Source organism: Mauremys mutica, chromosome 13 (genome assembly GCF_020497125.1).
Source record: "Mauremys mutica isolate MM-2020 ecotype Southern chromosome 13, ASM2049712v1, whole genome shotgun sequence".
Lineage (NCBI taxonomy): Eukaryota > Metazoa > Chordata > Testudines > Geoemydidae > Mauremys > Mauremys mutica.
The window spans coordinates 12,522,980-12,542,746 of NC_059084.1; the positions used below are offsets into that span (position 1 = coordinate 12,522,980).

The following is a 19,767-nucleotide window of genomic DNA, read 5'->3' on the forward strand; positions in this document are numbered from 1 at the left end:
CACTTGTTTTTCAGAGAGGTTTAACCAAGTTAAGAATCTTGGTTTCACTTTTGAACATGGCCGGGCCTAGGGCTGCCAACTCTCTAATCACACAAACCCAAACACCCTTGCTCTGCCCCTTCCCTTAGGCCCCACCTACTCCACCCTGCCTCCCTCTGTCTCTCACTCTCCCCCACCCTCACTCACTTTCACCGGGCTTGTGCAGGGGGTTGGGGTGTGGGAGAGGTGTGGGCTCTGGTCTCAGAGGTGGTGACAAGGGGTTCAGAGTGTGGGAGGGAGCTCCAGGCTGAGCCTGGGGCAGGAGGTTGGGGTGCAGAAGAGGGTGTGGGGTGCAAGCTCCAGCCAGGAGGCATTTACCTTGGGTGGCTTCCGGGCAGCAGGCTCTCTACCTGCCCTGGCCCCGCGCCGCTCCCAGAAGCGGCTGGCATGTCTGGCAGCAGCTCCGGGAGGTGGGGGGACACAGGGGGCTCCGTGTGCTGCCCGCGCCGCAGGTGCCGCTCCCCCAGGGGCAGCAGGGACATGCCAGCTGCTTTGGGGAGCGAGGCAGGGCAGGGCAGGCCTTAGCCCCGCTGCACCACCAGACTTTCAGCACCTAAAATCTCCCAGTTTGCCTTCAGTACCCTCCGGGAGATAGGGCGGGATTCCAGGAAACTCCTGGCAAAACCGGGAGGGCTGGCAACCCTATGGCCTGCCCATGGTAGCATGAAACGTATCTGACACTGTAAAAAAGTGTGTTTTTTGGTTGTGCAATCTGCATCTTAATCACCTGATGACCTCATAACAGCAACACAGACTCTAGCAGGGTGACCAGATGTCCTGATTTTATAGGGACAGTCCCGATTTTTGGGTCTTTTTCTTATATAGGCTCCTATTACTCCCCCACCCCCTGTCCCGATTTTTCACACTTTCTGTCTGGTCACCCTAGACTCTAGTGACAAACCTGTTTTACTGTAAATCCCTTGTCAGTTCTCTCATTGTGGCTAATCCTTCACCCACAGTTTCTTCAGAATGTTGCATCACATTTCCTCTGTGGCTTGAGCTACCATGATCACATTATGCCTGCCCTGTATGCCTTATAGTTGGTGGCTATAAAGGAGCAGTTTAAAAATCAGCGGTCCCAGTTTTAAAGTCATAGATCCTAATAGCTTTGGATCCTGATTATATAAAGGTCTACCTACTAGTGGAACTTGTACTAATGGCTCTTACTAAACGCCTTTGAGATGGACATTATCAACTTGAAAACTAGACGGTATCTAAAAACAGAGTTAAAATAATTTCAGCTATTATACCAGTTGCTAAATCACCCTGTTAATCTGCAGCTTCACAACAGTTTCCTTTTTTATAATGTTTTTTTCATTCCGGTTGCTACATGAAACATTCACACGAAAACAATAGACTGACTGACTACAGGAAGAGAATGAAAATATCCATTATATGCCAAGTACTAGCTCATGAGCTGGTGTCAGTCAGCATAGCTCTATTAAAGTCTGTGGAGCTACAGCCGGTGTAAAAGTGAAGATCATGTCCAAGTTGCTGACAAACGAACAAAGAAATGAGACAGGAATTTTTCTTTCTTCGAACTCCAAATTTAGTAATCTGAGGTGCTATTTGCAACATTGGTAGGTGAAATAATTTCAGATTAAAGTCCAATGTTGAAATTGAAAGCCTCTCTTTTACAATCACACAATTCCTTCTGAAGTTGACAGGAAATCATGCTGCTGTTCTATTGGATTCTGCATTGTGGAACACACCACCACAAAACCTTCTCATTTTGTGTTGTCCAACCATCCAAAGGTGCTTCCTCCCTCCAAAAAATGTTTCTGTTCTCCCATTTCCTTTCTTTTTCCTCTCAAAGTCATATCCTGCCACTGCTATTTTAGAAGTGTGGCATCTTACTGATATTATATTTGTTTTCTCTTTTCTACAGTAGCTCCAGAGTTTTCAAAAATACTATTCTGTATACCGCTCAATCAAATGAAAAACTTTATAAATATTTAGGCCTTTTCTAGAATCAGAGTTGTTCTGGTTTAACCACAAATTGGGTGAAAAATTGATTTAGTTAAACCAGTGAATTGTGGATAATCTTAATCCAATTCAAATCAGGTTTATATAAATTTGTCTTAAATTGATTACATTTAAATGTAATTAATATAAAGCAGATTAAATTGCATTGAGTGTATATAGTTTTTCACTGGTGTAAATCACGCTTTTGGTAAAACTGGTGCAAATTTTAATACAGACAAGGGGGTAACGTTTTCAAAAGAGCCTTAATGATTTAGGAGCCTAAATCTTTTAAGAGGCTCTAAGTGCCTCTGTCACTAATGAAAATTTTACCTAAGCCCTTAATTCTTCAAACTCTCTTTTTATATAAAGCACAAATATAAAGTTTTTATCTATTTTCCAATAGATTTTGGCCAGATGGAGTTAAATTTTAGCAGAAGCACTCAAAAAGGTTTATCCTTCAGGTGATAAGAGAAAAGATACAATTAAGCTGTTTCTTAATAATACAGACTTGTGTTTCACCTCTTATGCTCCAAATGTTAGGCTTTGTCTACACTGACAAGTGAAAGACAAAAAACTTTGTTGTTCTGAGGTGTTAAAAAATCCACACACCCCCCCCCCCCCCAAAAGACAAAAGTTTTCCTGACAACAAACACCGGTGTGAACAGCATTTTGTCGGCAGGCTAACACCGCTTATTGAGGGTGAAAGTTTTTTTTGTCAGCAGGAGGGCTCTCTCCTGCCAACAAACAGCGGCCTGTGTTTTAGTGGCACGGCTGTAGTGGCACAGCTGTGTCGCTAAAAACTGTGTTGTGTACACGTAGCCTAAGTTGTTCTACAGGTTTCACATTTTTAATGGCAGGTCTGACTTGAATCCTAAAGCAGTAGGAGACAGGTGTGAAGAATGGAAAAACAGTTTTAAAGCAACTACTGTGTGTGTAAAAACAACTTCAAAAAATTCTCAGATGTTAACTGTTGCATAGTGTCTCTAATGAAAGAAAGCCGCAATGACGGTTGCCTCTTGTACTCTTTCCTGTTTTGTTAGCAAAACAAAATATTAACCAGGACTTTAAAAGTTTCCAGCTACAGAAGAAGAATTTAGATGGGCAATATATTTGAGATTTGCTTTATGCAAGGTTTTTGCTGGGAATTAATTAAGTTATTTCAGCGTTGGGGGACCCTGGTCTGAAAAGAAATGCAAAAACTGACATCCCTTCCTTCCTTCCAAGTATCTCGGGATTTCAGAAGCCTCTGAACACGTTGAAACATGTACCTCGTTGAAATGAACTGAGGCAACCTGAACTGTCTTTTGTTACCTTAAATCTGACTCAAACATGCATATGCAAGTTGTTTTTGTGGACCTGCATTTCAGAGACACCATACAAGACAACCTTTCCAAATGTGGTTACGTGAGCTGCATGTGAAAAATTAGCATATACACTTTTATGTGAGCATCAATATGCAAATTGCTGTTTAGATACAGTTACCCATTCTGCCCATGTAAATTATGCTTTTGCATATTCATATTTTCAAGTATAACTTACAACTCCATATTTGAAAAAACATTTCTGTTTTTCAGTCTGAAATCTGTCGGGAAAATAGATTTGCTAATTTCATGATTAGCTGGCTTAGAAAAGGGAAGTTAGACACTAAGCAGTAGTATGGGGGTGGAGGAGGTGTCTAACACTGAACAATAGTTTCTGTAGTTCTGGGGTTGGAAATACATCCTCCTCAAAAGGAGATGTGAGCAACCTATTGATCAAGAAAGATCTTTGAGTCATTGTGGATAGTTCTCTGAAAACATCTGTTCAACATGCAGTAGCAGTCAAAAAACTAACAACGTTAAAAACTACAGTATTAGGAAAGGAATAGATAATAAGACAGAAAATATAATGCCAGTATATAAATCCAAGGTGTGTCCACACCTTGAATACTGCTTGCAGTTCTGGTCATCCCAATTCAAAAAAGATACATTAGAAATGGAAAAGGTACATAGAATGGCAACAAAAATGATTGTGTGGAACAGTTTCCATATGAGGAGAGATTAAAAAGACTGGGACTATTCTGCTTGGAAAAGAGATGACTAAGGCAGGATATGATAGGGGTCTATAAAATCATGAATGGTATGGACAAAGAATAAGGAACTGTTATTTAACCCTTCACATAACACAAGAACCGGAGGTCACCCAATGAAATTAACAGGTAGCAGGTTTAAAACAAACAAAAAGGAAGTACTCTTCACACAACTCACAGTCAACCTGTGGAACTTGCTGCCAGGGATGTTGTGAAGGCCAAAACTATAACTGGATTCAAAAAAGAATTAGATAAGTTCATGGATGATAGGTCCACCAATGGCTGTTACCATGATGGTCAGGGATGCAACTCCATTGCTCTGGGTGTCCCAAGGCCTCTGACTGCCAGATACCAAGACCAGACAACAAGGGTATGGATCCTCTGATGATTGCCCTATTTTGTTCATTGCCTTCTAAGCATCTGGCAGTGGCCAGCGTCAGAACAAAACACTGGACTAGATGGACCACTGGTCTGACCCAGTAGGGCCATTTTTATGTTCTATTAGTAGAGTTCCCATGTGTTCTCTACATTCACTATCAAGGAAGACCCACAGGTGGTGACCCCAAGTGCCATCATTACTCCCATGATTTCTACTTGTGTGAATGGACCAAATTCTTAAGAGGTAAGTGAGAGAAGTGGTATCCCCATGTTCAGCAGAAGGTTTATGAAAAGAATTATGCTTCAGAAAATTCCTGCAGAGCATGACTTTGCTGTCTACTTAGTAGAGGATAGGCAAGCTTCTTCATGGCAGTGGCATAGGTTTGCATTAATTCTGGGGCTCTAGGTCCGTCTGTATGAGACAGTTTCTCTCACAACCAAAACTAGTTTTCTTCCTATTTTTCCTTTTGCAGTTTATCCATGAACATGGTAACCGGTTTCTGTGGTGGAGTGAGAAAGGGTGCTTTGGTGGAAGAGCAATATTCCAGAGTGGCTGTAGTGCTCCACTAATTCTTATATGCCTTAGACTCTTGGTTGAGGAGAGTCTTCTATAAGTACATTTGGGAATTTAGCGTGGTGAAGAAATTTGGAGGGCTGACTCATGATTTCCCCTTGTTTGTACAATGGATACAGTTTTTATTTTAGATTGGAGGAGGAAGACAGTGGCATGGAAGAAATAACTTGTTTCTCTTTCCTGTGTACGCATCCTATCTGATGAACTAGCCCAGGGCATGACTGGCTGGCATGCTCTCGAAGATTACCTATATGAAACCTAAGGTGCAGAGTTCAGACAAAAAATGTTGGGCTATTATATAAGCCATAGTCTATGTCAATGTTTCCCCAAGACAATGAGTTTTCTGAATTTCATCACTATGTCAGAAAGCATTTCTGTAAGTTCCTTTGGGAAGCACTTGTTGTTTAGCTGTTTGCTAATTAGTAGGTACCCAGATTAGTCTGTGGGCTCACAATTTAAGTGGACATACAAAATAGATTTTTTTTTTAAATGAACTTTTACACAGTTGAAATTAGTCGGGAATAGAGAGACTACCCAACTTCTAGATTTATGCTCTATGGGTATATATTTGTGCTGCCTATTGTGTCCTCTTGGGTGATGCAAACTAGGAGGTCTCAGGATTGTCAGCTAGGTTTTTAGGGTAAAGTGCAGGTTAAGACATTCATCTGTAATAAAACAGTGGACACAGAAATACTTATTGACCAACAATGGACTTATTTTAACCTAATGTAAAATAACCTAATTTTTGATGAGTAGTCAAACAAGCAGATGACTAAAACAAAAGTGTTTCAACTATTCAGCACAACAGAGTATAGGATATCTGAGGACAGTTTATCAATTTTAGTCATAATATCTATGTTTAAGCAGCAAAGAATCCTGTGGCACCTTATAGACTAACAGAAGTTTTGCAGCATGAGCTTTCGTGGGTGAATACCCACTTCTTCGGATGCAAGCAGAAGTGGGTATTCACCCACGATAGCTCATGCTGCAAAACTTCTGTTAGTCTATAAGGTGCCACAGGATTCTTTGCTGCTTCTACAGAACCAGACTAACACGGCTACCCCTCTGATACTTGACATCTATGTTTAACTATCCCCTTCCTCTCCTCCTTAAAAAATACAAAGTTGTCCACCGATTGAATCAACTAGATATTGGATATGAAGAAAGGGAGCATAATCAAACACATGGCCTATGGGTTATGCTGTAATAAGCTTACATTTCTCCTACACACAAAAAAAATCCATTGCACTTTGGCATCAGTGTAATCATAAGAGCCATGCTAGAGCTGATGATTATTGCATCAGAAGTTGCTTCTTCTGAGAACATGTTCTCACTTATCTTTAAGATACAGGTTAGCAAAACAGAATGTCTTTAAATACACCAGCTAGCACAACAGAAGCTGTCGCCATTGCCACTATTTAGAATGTAGCTTCCAAGACGTCTCTGTGGGAATTGGTAAAATCCAGAGTTCAATATTGTGGAAGGCCTTGTGTTCCAAGAGACAGCCTATACCAGATATTAACAAACAATATTCCTAATAGTCATATATATACTATATATAGAAAATGACAGCTTTTTTACTTCATATTCTCACATTCACTTCAGTTTTTAAATCCACTACTGCACAAAGAAAAAGAGTGCACCAGGGGAATACAGCTAATTATTGCTTTCAATATAAACAAACCATTAACTACCAGAAAGCATAGAAACCAGCTCCCTAAGGGCCCTATTTACTAAACTTCTACTCACTTTCTGTGCATGAGGCAACTGGATCAGGGCTTTCTTTTCTGAACATTCAACTCTATTCTAAGTTCTTCAGTCTTAACCACATATCAAAGGAAGTGCAGACCAAAATATAGGGCCTGGTCTACACTTAAAGATTTTACTATGTCAGTTAGGGGTGGGATTTTTGTTTTTAAACCAGCAAAGCTATGTCTGTAAAAATCCTACTGTACATACAGTTCCATTAGTATAGTTAATGTTGGTTTCCTAACCTAGCATAAACTACACTGGTAAAATTACTTTTATACTGATATCAGTGCATCCACACTAGAGCTTTTTGCTGGTAGCTATACTAGTAAAACTATACCAGCCAACCTCTCCTAGTGTAGACAAGGCCTAGAATGAGTCCACTGAAAACTTGTGTTAAGAATCAGAGTCCTCTGATGTACTTAAGTCAACTGTATATATACATATTTTTAAGAGTCACACTACTATACAGGTGCCTTTAGAAGGTGGCAGAGTCAGATTTTTACCCATTTGTTTCTGGATGCCAGTATATCATTAGTCTGGTGATACAAGCCAACTAGCGCTCCAGAAGCCCCACAACATGCCTCGCGCAGCTGCTTGGAGCCATGCTGAGACCTTGGATTGCATCACTATCTGGGGAGAAGCATTGTTTCAGGAAGCTGTTGTGGTCAGCCACAGAAATAAAGCTTGTGTGAAAAGCAGATGTTCATAAGGGAACGAGCAGGATGCCAACTAGTGCTGGAAAAATCTCAAGCAGCTCAGAAGAAAACACAGTGAAACAAGAGATAAAATGAGACAATCTGGTAGGGGACAATGTGATCTGTCCGTTTTTGGATGAACTAGACAGGATTCTACAAAAATATAGTACCAGCCATTCCAGGCAGTATTTGGAGCCTGGTGCTGGCCCTCTCTCCCTACTGAGGATGACTGGCTAGACCCACGGGGAAATGAGCAGGAGGATGCTGGACAGGAACTGGCCCTTTTTTGTGACTCAGGACCCTGATGACAACCAGCTGGAAAGCCAGTTCCAGTTCTACTGTGTTACAATGGACCCAGTTCCTGCCCTGCATTGTTTGAGGCCGAACGCCAGGCCGGAACTGAAGGGTAAGATCCCCTAGAACTTTGGTATCTAAATACCTATCTTTACAGTCTATTTTTTATTGTTATTGTTGGTGGATGTGAGCTAGGAGTTCCCACCTCCCTCCCATCCTGCCCTTGTGCCCCCAGCATGGTGCAGAGGAAGTTTGTACCCCACCCCTCCTCTGTCCCCCTAAGGAAAAAGTACAGGATTGGGAGTTAGGATTCTAGCCCCAGTTCTGCCAAACTAACTCTAAAATAGTATTGAATCAGTTAAAATTGAACCAGCAGAGGAGTTAAGACTTGATGTAGACCTACTACAAACACAATTATACTGAAAGCAGTATTGAAATGTTAGCAGCAGTTATTTGTGAATATACTTTTACACAAGCATTCAAGGAGCATGAGCCTGTACTGGGACCACCAAAATTCTCCACTATATTCAGACCTTGTATGACTTTTGGACAACATCCCTGCACCAAAGCTTCAACATGTGCGGAACCAAGACAATGTCATGTAACCACCATGCTGTTACTAATTAAAGACAAATGCAGCAGCTCAGTCTTCATTCCAGCGTTCCACAGACCATGAGTCCTATTCTCTTAAATACTCCAGGAGAAATACCACTAAAACAAATCTGCTAGATCTATTATACACGAACTTTGTATACCTATGGTCCAGAATGAATATTAATTTTAATCAAGAAAAGCTGGTATATGTGATGTTTCAGCTTTTTCTAGCAGCCAATGCAATTCATAGATTCCAATGCCAGAAGGGACCATTGTGATCATTCATTTTGACCTCCTCTATAACACAGGCCATACATAGACCTCCCCCGAAATAATAGCTAGAGCATTTCTTTTAGAAAAGCATCCAATCTTGATTTTAAAATGGTCAGTGAGAATCCACCACAACACTTGGTAAGTTGCTCCAATGGTTAATTACTCTCACCATTAAATATTTACACCTTTTTTCCCGTCTGAATTTGTTTAGCTTCAATTTCCAGCCACTAGATTGTGTTATATCTTTTTCTGTTAGAACTGACGAGCCTATTATTAAATACTTGTTCTACATGTAGGTACATATAAACTGTCACCCCTTAACATTCTCTTTGTTAAGCTAAATAGATTGAGCTCCTTGAGTCTATCGCTAAAAGTCATGTTTTCTAATCCTTTAATCATTCTCATGGCTCTTCTCAGAACCCTCTCCAATAATTCAACATCTTTCTTGAATTGTGGATACCAGAACTGGATACAATATTCCAGCAGCAGTCGCACCAGTGCCTAATAACAAGGTAAAACAACCTCTCTACTCCTACTCGAGGTTTCCAGTTTTTGCATTAGCCCTTTGTCCACAGCATCATACTTGGAGCAATGAAGAATACCAACAAACAAAATTATCAACGGAATACCCTAAAATAAAGAAAATATTCTTTTTTGAGCACACTAATGTCTTCAAGAACAAGTCAAATAACAGAAGCAAAAATAGAGTAAATAATTCTCTTGTGCATTCATATCATTGCTTCCAGAAAAACATTAAGAAAAGAAAGGAAACCATCTGCACCTTGAATTTCATCAAGAATTCACATCAGTGTTTAAGTATTTATGTATCAACACACAAGATTGTTTTACAATGTTAAAATCATACACAGTAACGTAATTTTATATATATCTATATGTTTTACTTTTTCATCTGGTGAGATTGCTGTACTAGTTTTCCAAGGAGAATAATTCAAAGTAATTTGTCTTTTACTGTAAGTATTGAGATTATTTAACTATTTAAAAATCTGGAAAAAAGTTATCTGACGTTTTAATGTTACAAATGGGTCAAAAGATTTTTTTAAAATAAAACAACAAATGGCAAGTATTCAGCAAATATTAAAAAAAACCTTTTCTTGAACTGAAATTAAAAGACTACAGTGTCTGGGAAAAATAATAAAATGAACAAAACATTTGATTTTGAAAAATAGCTGTAATAAAACCAAACTAACTTTAAGAATAAGGGTTTTAAGCTGTGCATTTTTCAAAACAATCACAAAGGAACTATTACACTCAATTCTGTTAAAAGGATATAAAGTTTTATTTTCAGGCTACTAGAAAAGTGAAATCTTTGAGTTTTGCAGATGCAACCTCAATTTGTATGTTCATCTGTTCAAATTTTTGTGTGAAGAAGCATTTGCATCTGGCACAGAGTGCCTGTATATTTCTGTGTACACCCAAACTATGGCCACATTTACTCCTATGTGTTTTTAAAGCAAAAACAAGATTTAAAGATTAAACTTACCCGGTGACAAACTTCTGTTTTAATTTCTTTAAGAGCACGTTCAGAGAACACACAGCCACAATTCCGCAAAAAACAAAACCTTGGGAAAAAAATAAAACCAAAGTAATTTGATTCTGACAGCTCAGAAAATTTAGTTTACCAGTAACAGACATTTTATTTTATACATGAGTAATAAATAAATTAAACCAACACTGCAGATGGCAGCAAGTAATTTACCTGTTAGCTTTTTGTACACCTCCTTGTGGCTAATCAAGAGAAACACAAGTATGACATAGCTAATTTGCATGTGAGACTCATTATAATTACTAACTAAACAATAAAAATCAAGCATTCTGAATTACGCTATGTACAGTACTTTGTTAATTTATTCTGACTAGTCTAATTCAGTTTATTTTTATACTATTTCAGTGAATACTAACAAATTTACTACAATCTCTCAAAAATTAATGAATTCTTACAAGGCCTCGGTATACTTTTCTACTGATCCATGTAGGTTCCCCAGATCCTCTGAAGTATCTAAGCGCTAATCAAACTCTGGTATTTGTATGATGAGCACTTTGATGAGCGATGGACACTCTCCACCAGGACTTTTCCTGTTGTGGCTGCTGCAAAGATCATATTCCTAGCCCATCACTTTCCCAACCCATGTCACCCCTTCCTTTGCACACCTCCACTGGCTCCACTTTCTCTATCACATCAAACATAAGCTGCTTGTATTCATTTTCAAGGCCCTTCACAGTCTATCCCCATTTTATCGTCTCTCATTCACTAATGAGCCATCAATCAGCCCACCAGCCTCCATCGCCTACTCGTTAAATTTTCAAAGAAATTTCTTCATATATTTTCCATAGGCTTCCCCTCACACTTGTGAGGTGCCCCCTGCAAACATGCACTAAGCTACCTCATTATCCATCTTCAAAACCTCTCTCAAAAGCATTTAGGAAAAATGTGGACAAACTGGAAAGAGTCCACAGGAGAGTAACAAAAATGATAAAAGGTTTAGCAAACCTGACTTATGAGAAATGGTTAAAAAAAATCTGGGCATGTTTAGTCTTGAGTAAAGACAACTGAGAGGGAGCTGTTAACAGTCTTCCAATATTTTAAGGGCTGTATAGAGAAAGAATTGTGATTAATAGTCCTCCATGGAGGCATGACAAGAAATAACAGGCTTAATCTGCAGCAAGGGAGCTTTAGGTTAGACATTAGGAAAAACTTTCTAACTAAAAGGGTAGTTAAGCTCTAGAACAGGAAGCTTTGAAAAACAATTGGACAAACACCAGTCAGGGATGGTCTATGTTTACTTCGTCCTGCGACAGTGCAGAGGGCTGGACTTGATGACTTCTCAAAGTCCCTTCCAGCCCTACATTTCTGTGATTCTAAGATTCTATGTGTTGGTCAGGGAGGGTATAGGCATATTTAATCTTGCCTCCCCACAGGGGGCTGCACTAGATCAGTGGTCTCCAAAGGGGGGTGTGCGCAACAATCCATTGGGGGGCATGGCAGGAGGAGCACCACCGGAGCAAAAGGGCGGTGCGGCAGGAGGAACGCCGCCGGAGCAGAAGAGCGGTGTGGCAGGAGTACCGTTAATAAATAAAATAAAATAAAAAATTATTTAAAAAAAATTGTTTTTCAGCTTTATCTCATCCTTTTTTAATTTCTGTTTTTTGTGTACGTTTTATAATGTACCTAATATATTAGTACAGTAGTACATGTATATAATTTATACATAAATATACATATTTTGGGGGTGCGTGCTCAAATAATTTTTACTGATAGGGGTGCACGATCAAAAAAGTTTGGAGACCACTGCACTAGATGACCTCTTGATGTCCTTTCCAGCCCTACATATCTATGATGCTTACAACAAAAAGTTGGTAATGGTTAGGCTGCTGAGACCACTGTCTATCAAGCTGACCAATATTCTCTCATTGTTTCCTTATACTCCCCAATCTGCATCCCTTTATTGTCTCTTGATTTATAGAAGCAGCAAAGAATCCTGTGGCACCTTATAGACTAACAGATGTTTTGCAGCATGAGCTTTCGTGGGTGAATACCCACTTCTTCGGATGCAAGCAGTATAAATCTTGATTTATAGATTGTAAAATCCTTAGGGCAGGGATTGTCTTTTGTTGTTGTTATTGTGTGACTGTACAGCACCTAACACAATGAGGCCCTGGTCCATTAGTAAGGCTCGTAGACACTACAGTAACACCAACAGTAAATAAATAATAATGTTGGGGCTATTCATAGTAATTCTCAAAACATTTGATTTGAAAATTAATTTGAGAAGTGGATTAAACATAATGGACATTTTTTAAAATATGGACCTAAATAAAATGTAGAGTCTTGGAGCAGTTTAGCTAATTTTATGATTCCTATCATAATTCAATTTTCCAGTGTTCGATATAAAAAATTTTGAAGTTAAGACAACAGGGGCGGCTCCAGGCACCAGCACGCCAAGCGCATGCCTGGGGCGGCAATCCACGGGGGGCGCTCTGCCGGTCGCCGCGAGGGCGGCAGGCAGGTTGCCTTCGGCGGCATGCCTGCGGAGGGTCCGCTGGTCCCGCAGCTTCGGTGGACCTCCCGCAGGCGTGCTGCCGAATCCGCGGGACCGGGGACCTCCCGCAGGCAAGCCTGCCTGCCATGCTTGGAGTGGCAAAATACCTAGAGCTGCCCCTGTAAGACAAACATAATTCTTACTTTTATACAATCCAAAATAACCATGTTACTGTGCATAAATACATAACGTAACAAAGTTTCTGCTAACTACTAAATGAGCAGTATTGCCAATGGGAGCTATATTCTTAACATTCCCTTTCTGAATATCTCAAAGACAAAGGGAAAAAAGTGTGAGACGGATCTTTTAATGATTCTGTATAAGGTTTATATGCTTTGGGAAAGAGCTTCCTTTCCAACAACCCAATATGGGGCCGGGGGGGAGCTTCAAAGTACCATTAAATAAGAGTCATCCCCGCCCCGATCCTGAAACATTTGCTGACAGTAAAATGAAAATGACAAAGCCTTCAAGAACCGATAAATAAGCCATTAGGCATTCACCTGTTTGACTGTTAGTTACTGACTATAGTACAATTTAAAATGGATTCTTGGAATGAACAGGCATTAAAGAAGAACATTTTTCTTGCCGGGGGTAATTATTTTGAGAGGTGGAATATTAGGTCATTCATCATCATAAATAAAATGGGTGAGGAGATCTTGAACATAATTTGGTAGACTTCCACTCTAGTTTCACAGATCTGCCACTATTACATTCCTCCAAAATAATGTATCACAACAGGAGGACTCCCTGGGGCTCACCCCGCACCATGGAAGTTAACAGGAGTTTTGCTGTAGACTTTCAGTGGGAGAGGGATTACAGCCCCCTAATGGAGTTATGACAATTTACAGCTGCTCAGGATCTGCCCTCCCAATATTTTAACAGTTTCTACAATATTAATTTACACAGTTCTAAGTAAAGTCCAGTTAAAGTTATATGTATGATACTAACCGATGCCTTCCATTCATTTCCAAGCCCACCACAGGGCAAATAAAGCGTGCACACTGGATGTCGTCATATTTATCACCTTTTGTGTTCCCTTTATCACCTTTCCAAGCTGGATTATCTGCAAGGTTCAGCTCTGTTACATTCTGAAAGAGACAAATGTAAGTTTTTAAGTTGTGTTCTAATGATGCTTGAGACATGCTGAAGTGGTGATGTTCCTGAAGATACATTTTCCTTTATGGCTTTGTAGTGGGGCAGTTGCCCCACTTTGGCAGAGGAGGGGTGAAAGCAGGCCAGAGCGAGCCTGTGCAGAACCCGGCCAATCAGAGAAGGGCAGAAAGGCAGCCAATCAGGACCAGGCTGGGCCCTATATAAATGCTGCAAAGCAGAGGTGACGGCAGTCCCTTCCTGACAAGCAAGGGAGAAGGACTGGCTCCCTGTAGACAGAGCACCTAGGTGAGAGCAGTGCTGGGCAGGCTCAAGGGAGCAGAGAGTTTGTTACCTGCCAGGCGGCGGCCCCTGATGAAAAGGGCCAAGAAGATATAAGGACCAAGGGGAAGGCCCAGAGTACACAGGGAGAAGAGGGGATTGAAGGATAGCAGTGGGAGGCTACCGCTAGAGGGTTCTGTAGCGGGCAGGCCTGGATCCTCCCCTCCCCCCTTACACCGCACCTTACCATAGAGGAGCATGGCCGAAGGACAGTGCCTTGTCCCTGAGGCAAGGGACTAGATTTTGGGGTGGCAGGTGCACACCAAGGACTGCTGATACCTCCGGAAGGGGGGACAATAGAGCAGGGGCACAGACGAAGGGCTGTGTCCAGAAGAGGACGCCGCAAGCCAGGGAGCAACGTGGGTCACAGAGAGCACAGCAGGCAACGGGTGGGACACCATCTGCAAAGGGAGCTCCACGGCTAGGACAGAGCTAATTCCCGGAGCAACCAGCAGGAGGCGCCGCGGCGGTGAGCACAACCCGTTACAGGTTTATTATATGAAGAAATGATGAAATTCAACAGACACAAGTGCTAAGTACTACAGTTAGAAGGAAAAATCAAATGCACAACTACAAAATGGAGAATAATTGGCGCGAATGTAGTACTGCTAAGAAGGATCTGGGGGTTATAGTGGAGCACAAATTGAATGAGTTAACAATGTGATGCAGTTGCATAAAAGACTAATATTCCAAGGTATATTAACAGGTGCGTCATCTGTAAGACACCAGAGGTAATTGTCCCACTCTACTCAGCACTGGTGAGCCCTCAACTGTCCAATTCGGGGCACCACTTTAGGAAAGATATGGATAAACTGAAGAGAGTCCGGAGGAGAGCAACGAACATGAAAAAGTTAAGAAAATCTGATATGAGGGAAGGTTAAAAAAAAGCTGGGCATGTTTAGTCTTAAGAAAAGATAACTGAGGGGGGGACCTGATAACAGTTTTTTCAATACGTTATGGCTGTATATAAAAGAGAACTCTGATCAATAGTTCTCCATGCCCACTGAAGGTGGGGCAAGAAATACTGGGCTTAATCTGTAGCAAGGGAGATTTAGATTAGATATTAGGAAAATCTTTCTAACTATAAGAGTAGTTAAATCCTGGATTAGGCTTCCCAGGTAGGTTGTGGAATACCCATCACTGGAAATCGTTAAGAACAGTTTGGACAAAAACCTGTCAGGGATGGTCCAGGTTTGCTTGGTTTTGCCTCAACATAGGGACTTTATGACTTCACAAGGTCCCTTACAGCCCTTCATTTCTATGATTCTATTATCTTACATTAGAGCTTTCAATTACATTTATAATGACAATGACATTTTAGTGTCACAGACACTGTACAAAGTTTTTATAAGTTCAGCCATACAGCAGCTCTGAAATTTTACACCTGCAAAATGTTTGTGATCTATCTGGCATGGGAGACTCAGGATTCTATTCCTGATGGCAGTATTCTAACTGATAATTCTGCAATACAGTATAAAGATTTAAAAATAAACCATTTACAAAGTGGCCATACTGACTCAATATCAACTAGCCTCTTTCCCAGTTTAGCCTCACTGTGTCTCTTTACTCACTGTTTAAAAGGTGATAATAATACCTATGTTACAGGAGTGGTATGGACTTGGTTATTTAATAGTGACATGCAAAGTATCATGAGTAAGGCTACGTTTTAGTCACGAGTATTTTTAGTAAACGTCAGACAGGTCACGGGCAATAAACAAAAATTCACGGCCCATTACCTGTCCATGACTTTTACTAAAAATACCCATGACTACAACTTGGGGGTCTGCCTGGGGGCCCCACGGGTGCTGGGGGAGGGCAGCCCAGAAGGCGTGGGCAGGGGGGAAGGCAGCGGCGTACAGCCAAGGATCCCATTAGTGCTGGGTGCGGGGAGGGTTGGCGGGGCCGGCTGGCTCCCTACTTGGCTCGGTGCCTCTCCTACACCCCCGCAGCAGCAGAGTTTGGATGTGGAGGGAGGAGGGGGTTGGGGCACAGGACGGGGTGAGGTGGGCTCTGGCACTTACTTGGGGGGCTCCCCAGAAGCAGCAACAATGCCCTTGCTCATCTCCTAGGTGGAGGCATGGCCAAGCAACTCTGTGACACTCTCATAGCCTTAATCATGAGCTATTCACAGAGCAAAGGGTGATTCAAATGCAGTTCTAAATTCTATGAGGTGACATGGGCAACTCATGTTTAATGCAGAAGTGCAGCATGTGAAGACAACACGGTACAGCATGCAATACTCCACTTCAGGACAGGACGAATGCCTCTTTGGATCAAGATGGAGTATGGCAAACTGGGTGTAGTAGTTTCCACAGGTTGCATCCCCATAGTATAGAAGAAAGTGACTGAAATCTGCTCCATTTTATACAGACTGGGTACAGACACTGGCTGCCTAGCAATTTGAGAATGTGACCATTAGTTAAAAGTATGGGAACCCCTGCCATACAATATATCATAAAAAGACAGATATCCTGCAGTATAGCAGCAGTGTCTCCGATATTGTAAGCCAACACAACTGCTACCAAAGTATCAGACTGCCTGGAAACGAGATGCTAAATTTACATGCTGTATAAGAATTTACATTATTTGCTAAACTTTCCATTTTGAACTGCAAAAAGTGCCAGAACAGTACTTGAAAAATTAAGATATTAATTGGCTGCCTTTTAGAATCAGATTTAAATTTTGGCATCCACTTACCTTAATGCTCCTGATATATGATGCAGCCTGCACAAGGGATTTATCAGATGACTTGTCCAGTAAAAATTCAATGATAGCATCTTTGTTATACAGCCTATAACATAAAATGTGTAGTCAAAATTCTGTGACTTTCATAAAATACATTTATTCAAAAATTAGTATTTTTATCAAGAAAGCTAAAGAAAAAACAATCATACCTGCCCAGCTCACAGGCTACAATTGGTCTCCTTAGTTCTTCTTGACTCAGTGTGCAGTAGTACCACTGTGCCACTAATTCTGCATTTTTGTCAATCTGAAGGAGGAAAAAACATTGGTTTATGATTCATTTCAGATGGATTTTTCCCACTGGCAGATTTATCATTCAAATGACAAACCACCACCCTCTGGGCTCAAATTCACCTGATAAAATGCTTTTTCAAAATCTTTCAGTGAAGATTCTGCACATTTGCTGGGTTAGACCTTGATTTAGTGTTATGGGAAACAAGTGTTTTGCCTATGTCTGACTTGGAGCTCAATCCTGCTAACCCTTACTCATGTAAGTAGCCCCACTGATTTCAACAGGACTCCTGACAGACATAAATGTCTAACTGCATGTGTTACCACTGCAGGATCAGAACATTAGATTATAAACTCAACCAGGAAGGTCTGGGGGAGAGTCTTCTACTGCTGTGGTTTTCAACCTGTGGTCTGCAGACTGCTGGAAGTCTGAAGACTGTGTCTAAGGGGTCTGCAAAAAGTTGTCATTATCATAGAACAGCAGTGTTTAACCTTGGGTACACAGACTATGTCTAAGACTTCCAAAGGGGTCCAATGCCTCCATTTGAAATTTTTGAGGGGTCTGAAAATGAAAAAAAAACTTGAAAACCACTGTTCTATTGGTTCCCATCCTTTTTGTTGGGGCCCCTTCCTTGGGATGGATTGACAAAGGACAATGTTTTTCCTTATATTTTGTCTATTTTCATCTGTTCTCTATTCCTCTGTCTCCCCCCACCCTTCCCTCACTCATCTTTTACAAGTTTTTCTGCTCACTTGTCCCTTTCCACCTGTTACTCTTTTCCCCTAAGGCTGTCGCTGCCCATCAGTATGACCCAATGCTAAGGCAAGTGAAACGAGAGCAGAAAAGCAAAGTTTGGGCTGGTAGGCTCTTGTCTGAGCCTACAACCTGTAAATGTGAACTACTGCCTCTGCTGAGCACATTGTGGGCCACAAGAGAAATAGGAAGAGAATGTGGATCGATTTAAAACGGCTGCTTGGTGCTTTATACATGGCAAAATGTTTGTCATGTTTGTGTATACTCATGGGGATGGCCATGAGGTCCTGCAGCTTTTTCCATTCACACTGATTCTCTCCTCTGGTCTGCCCCTCAAGGCAAGAGCAAATAAAATCACTGAGAACACTGTACATGCTTGATACATTTTAAAAAAAAAGAGATCTAACTAGCTGTCAGAATGTCTTTAGTGCCATAGTGTAACACAGACATTGCCATAATGAATCCGATCATTGATCCATGTCATCCATTATTCTGTCTCCAGGAGTAGCCAATACTGGATGTTTTCTGAGGAATAACTACCCATAGGGGAAGTTTCTTCCTAACTCCAGGCAGCTAATGGGTTGGCTTATGCCCAGAAACACAGGGGCTTACATCCGATTGGACAAAAAGTGCATAATGTAACCATAGCTGGCATCCAAGAATGCACCCATAGAAACACACCACCCCTTTTGAATCTCCCTGAACAGCTGGCTATCACTACCATGTAGCCGTGAACAGCAGGTGAGTTCCATGCTGTGCAGTACGTGGCACTCTCTGCCCGTTTTACTGGCACGAAGTTTAGCTTCACTCCCACAACAAGCCGTCACAAAAAGCTGCCTTGCTCGGACAGTGTCAGATAAAGAACAACCTCCACCTGGTAAAACACGCTGCAGCCTCACACTGCAGGGGGAGAGAGACAGAGATTCCAGAGGGGTTTGCAATCGCCAGCTCAGTCACTAACAGGCTTACAGCGGATTTTACTGGGGGAGTCCCCTGGCTTCCTGTTCAAACCTCGACTGCAGCCCCCGCTCCCCCTCAGTGACCAGGCTCTCCACACTCCGGGGGGGGGGCTCCAATCCCCGAACCCCCGCGGACCAGGCCAGCCGCCCCCCTGCCATGGCTCCCTGGAGCACAGTCCTACCTTCTCCACCTTTCGAGGCCCTTTCACTAATTCGTGTCTCTTGGGGATGGTTCCCCCATCGCAACCCATCGTTCCCCTCCAAGCGGCACTTCCGCGCCGTCCCCTCTCCCACAACAAACGTACTTCCGGCAGGATGAAGAGTGCTTCCGGCGCACGAGGATGACGCACCAGGGCCTCGGGTGGCTAAGGTCCCCTAGCAACCAGTCACCCGCGGGGCGGGGGAAGGGGAGGAGGTTGAGGCTGTGGCCTTGAGCTCAGTGTCCCTATATGGACTCAGTGGCTGGTGGGAGGGATTCAGTAGCTGGTGGGAGGGCTCATCCTGCTCCCACACTGGGGCCCTGGGGAACACGCACCGTACCACAGAGCCCAACAGGGCCCCCGCATGTCACTCCAAACCTGCATGCACAGGCACCGGGGATTGGGCCCTGGCATGCAGGAATGGCACTGACAAACAGCCACATGAGGATTGGCCTTGGCACATGATATACAGGAGTACATGGGGATAGGCACTGACACACACGGATGGGTACTAACATACAGATACATGGAGATGGGCACTAGGGTTGCCAACCCTCCAGGATTGTCCTGGAGCAGGGGTCCCCAACACGGTGCCCGCAGGTACCATGGTGCCCACTGGGGTGTCTAAGTGCGCCCGCGTACTGGCTGTCGGATGAGCATCTGCCAAAATGCCACCGACAAGCTGCGTCATCCGGAGGCATCGCTGCTGAAATGCTACTTGGCAGCATTTCGGCGGCGACACCTATTGACGTTGCCAATT

General features: G+C 42.2%; 1 protein-coding gene across 1 annotated transcript in view; it reads right to left on the minus strand.

The window, feature by feature from the left end:
• Nucleotides 1-19,175, minus strand: part of RTF2 (replication termination factor 2) — a 55,867-nt gene extending 36,692 nt beyond the window's left edge. Inside the window, exons 1-5 of the mRNA XM_044985388.1 lie at nt 18,990-19,175; nt 17,016-17,110; nt 16,819-16,912; nt 13,639-13,778; nt 10,134-10,212 (exon numbers count right to left, since the gene is read on the minus strand). Of these exons, the coding sequence (XP_044841323.1) occupies nt 10,134-10,212; nt 13,639-13,778; nt 16,819-16,912; nt 17,016-17,110; nt 18,990-19,058 (477 nt within the window). The 5' untranslated portion in view covers nt 19,059-19,175. The remainder of the gene's footprint in view (nt 1-10,133; nt 10,213-13,638; nt 13,779-16,818; nt 16,913-17,015; nt 17,111-18,989) is intronic.
• Nucleotides 19,176-19,767: the final 592 nt, after the last annotated feature.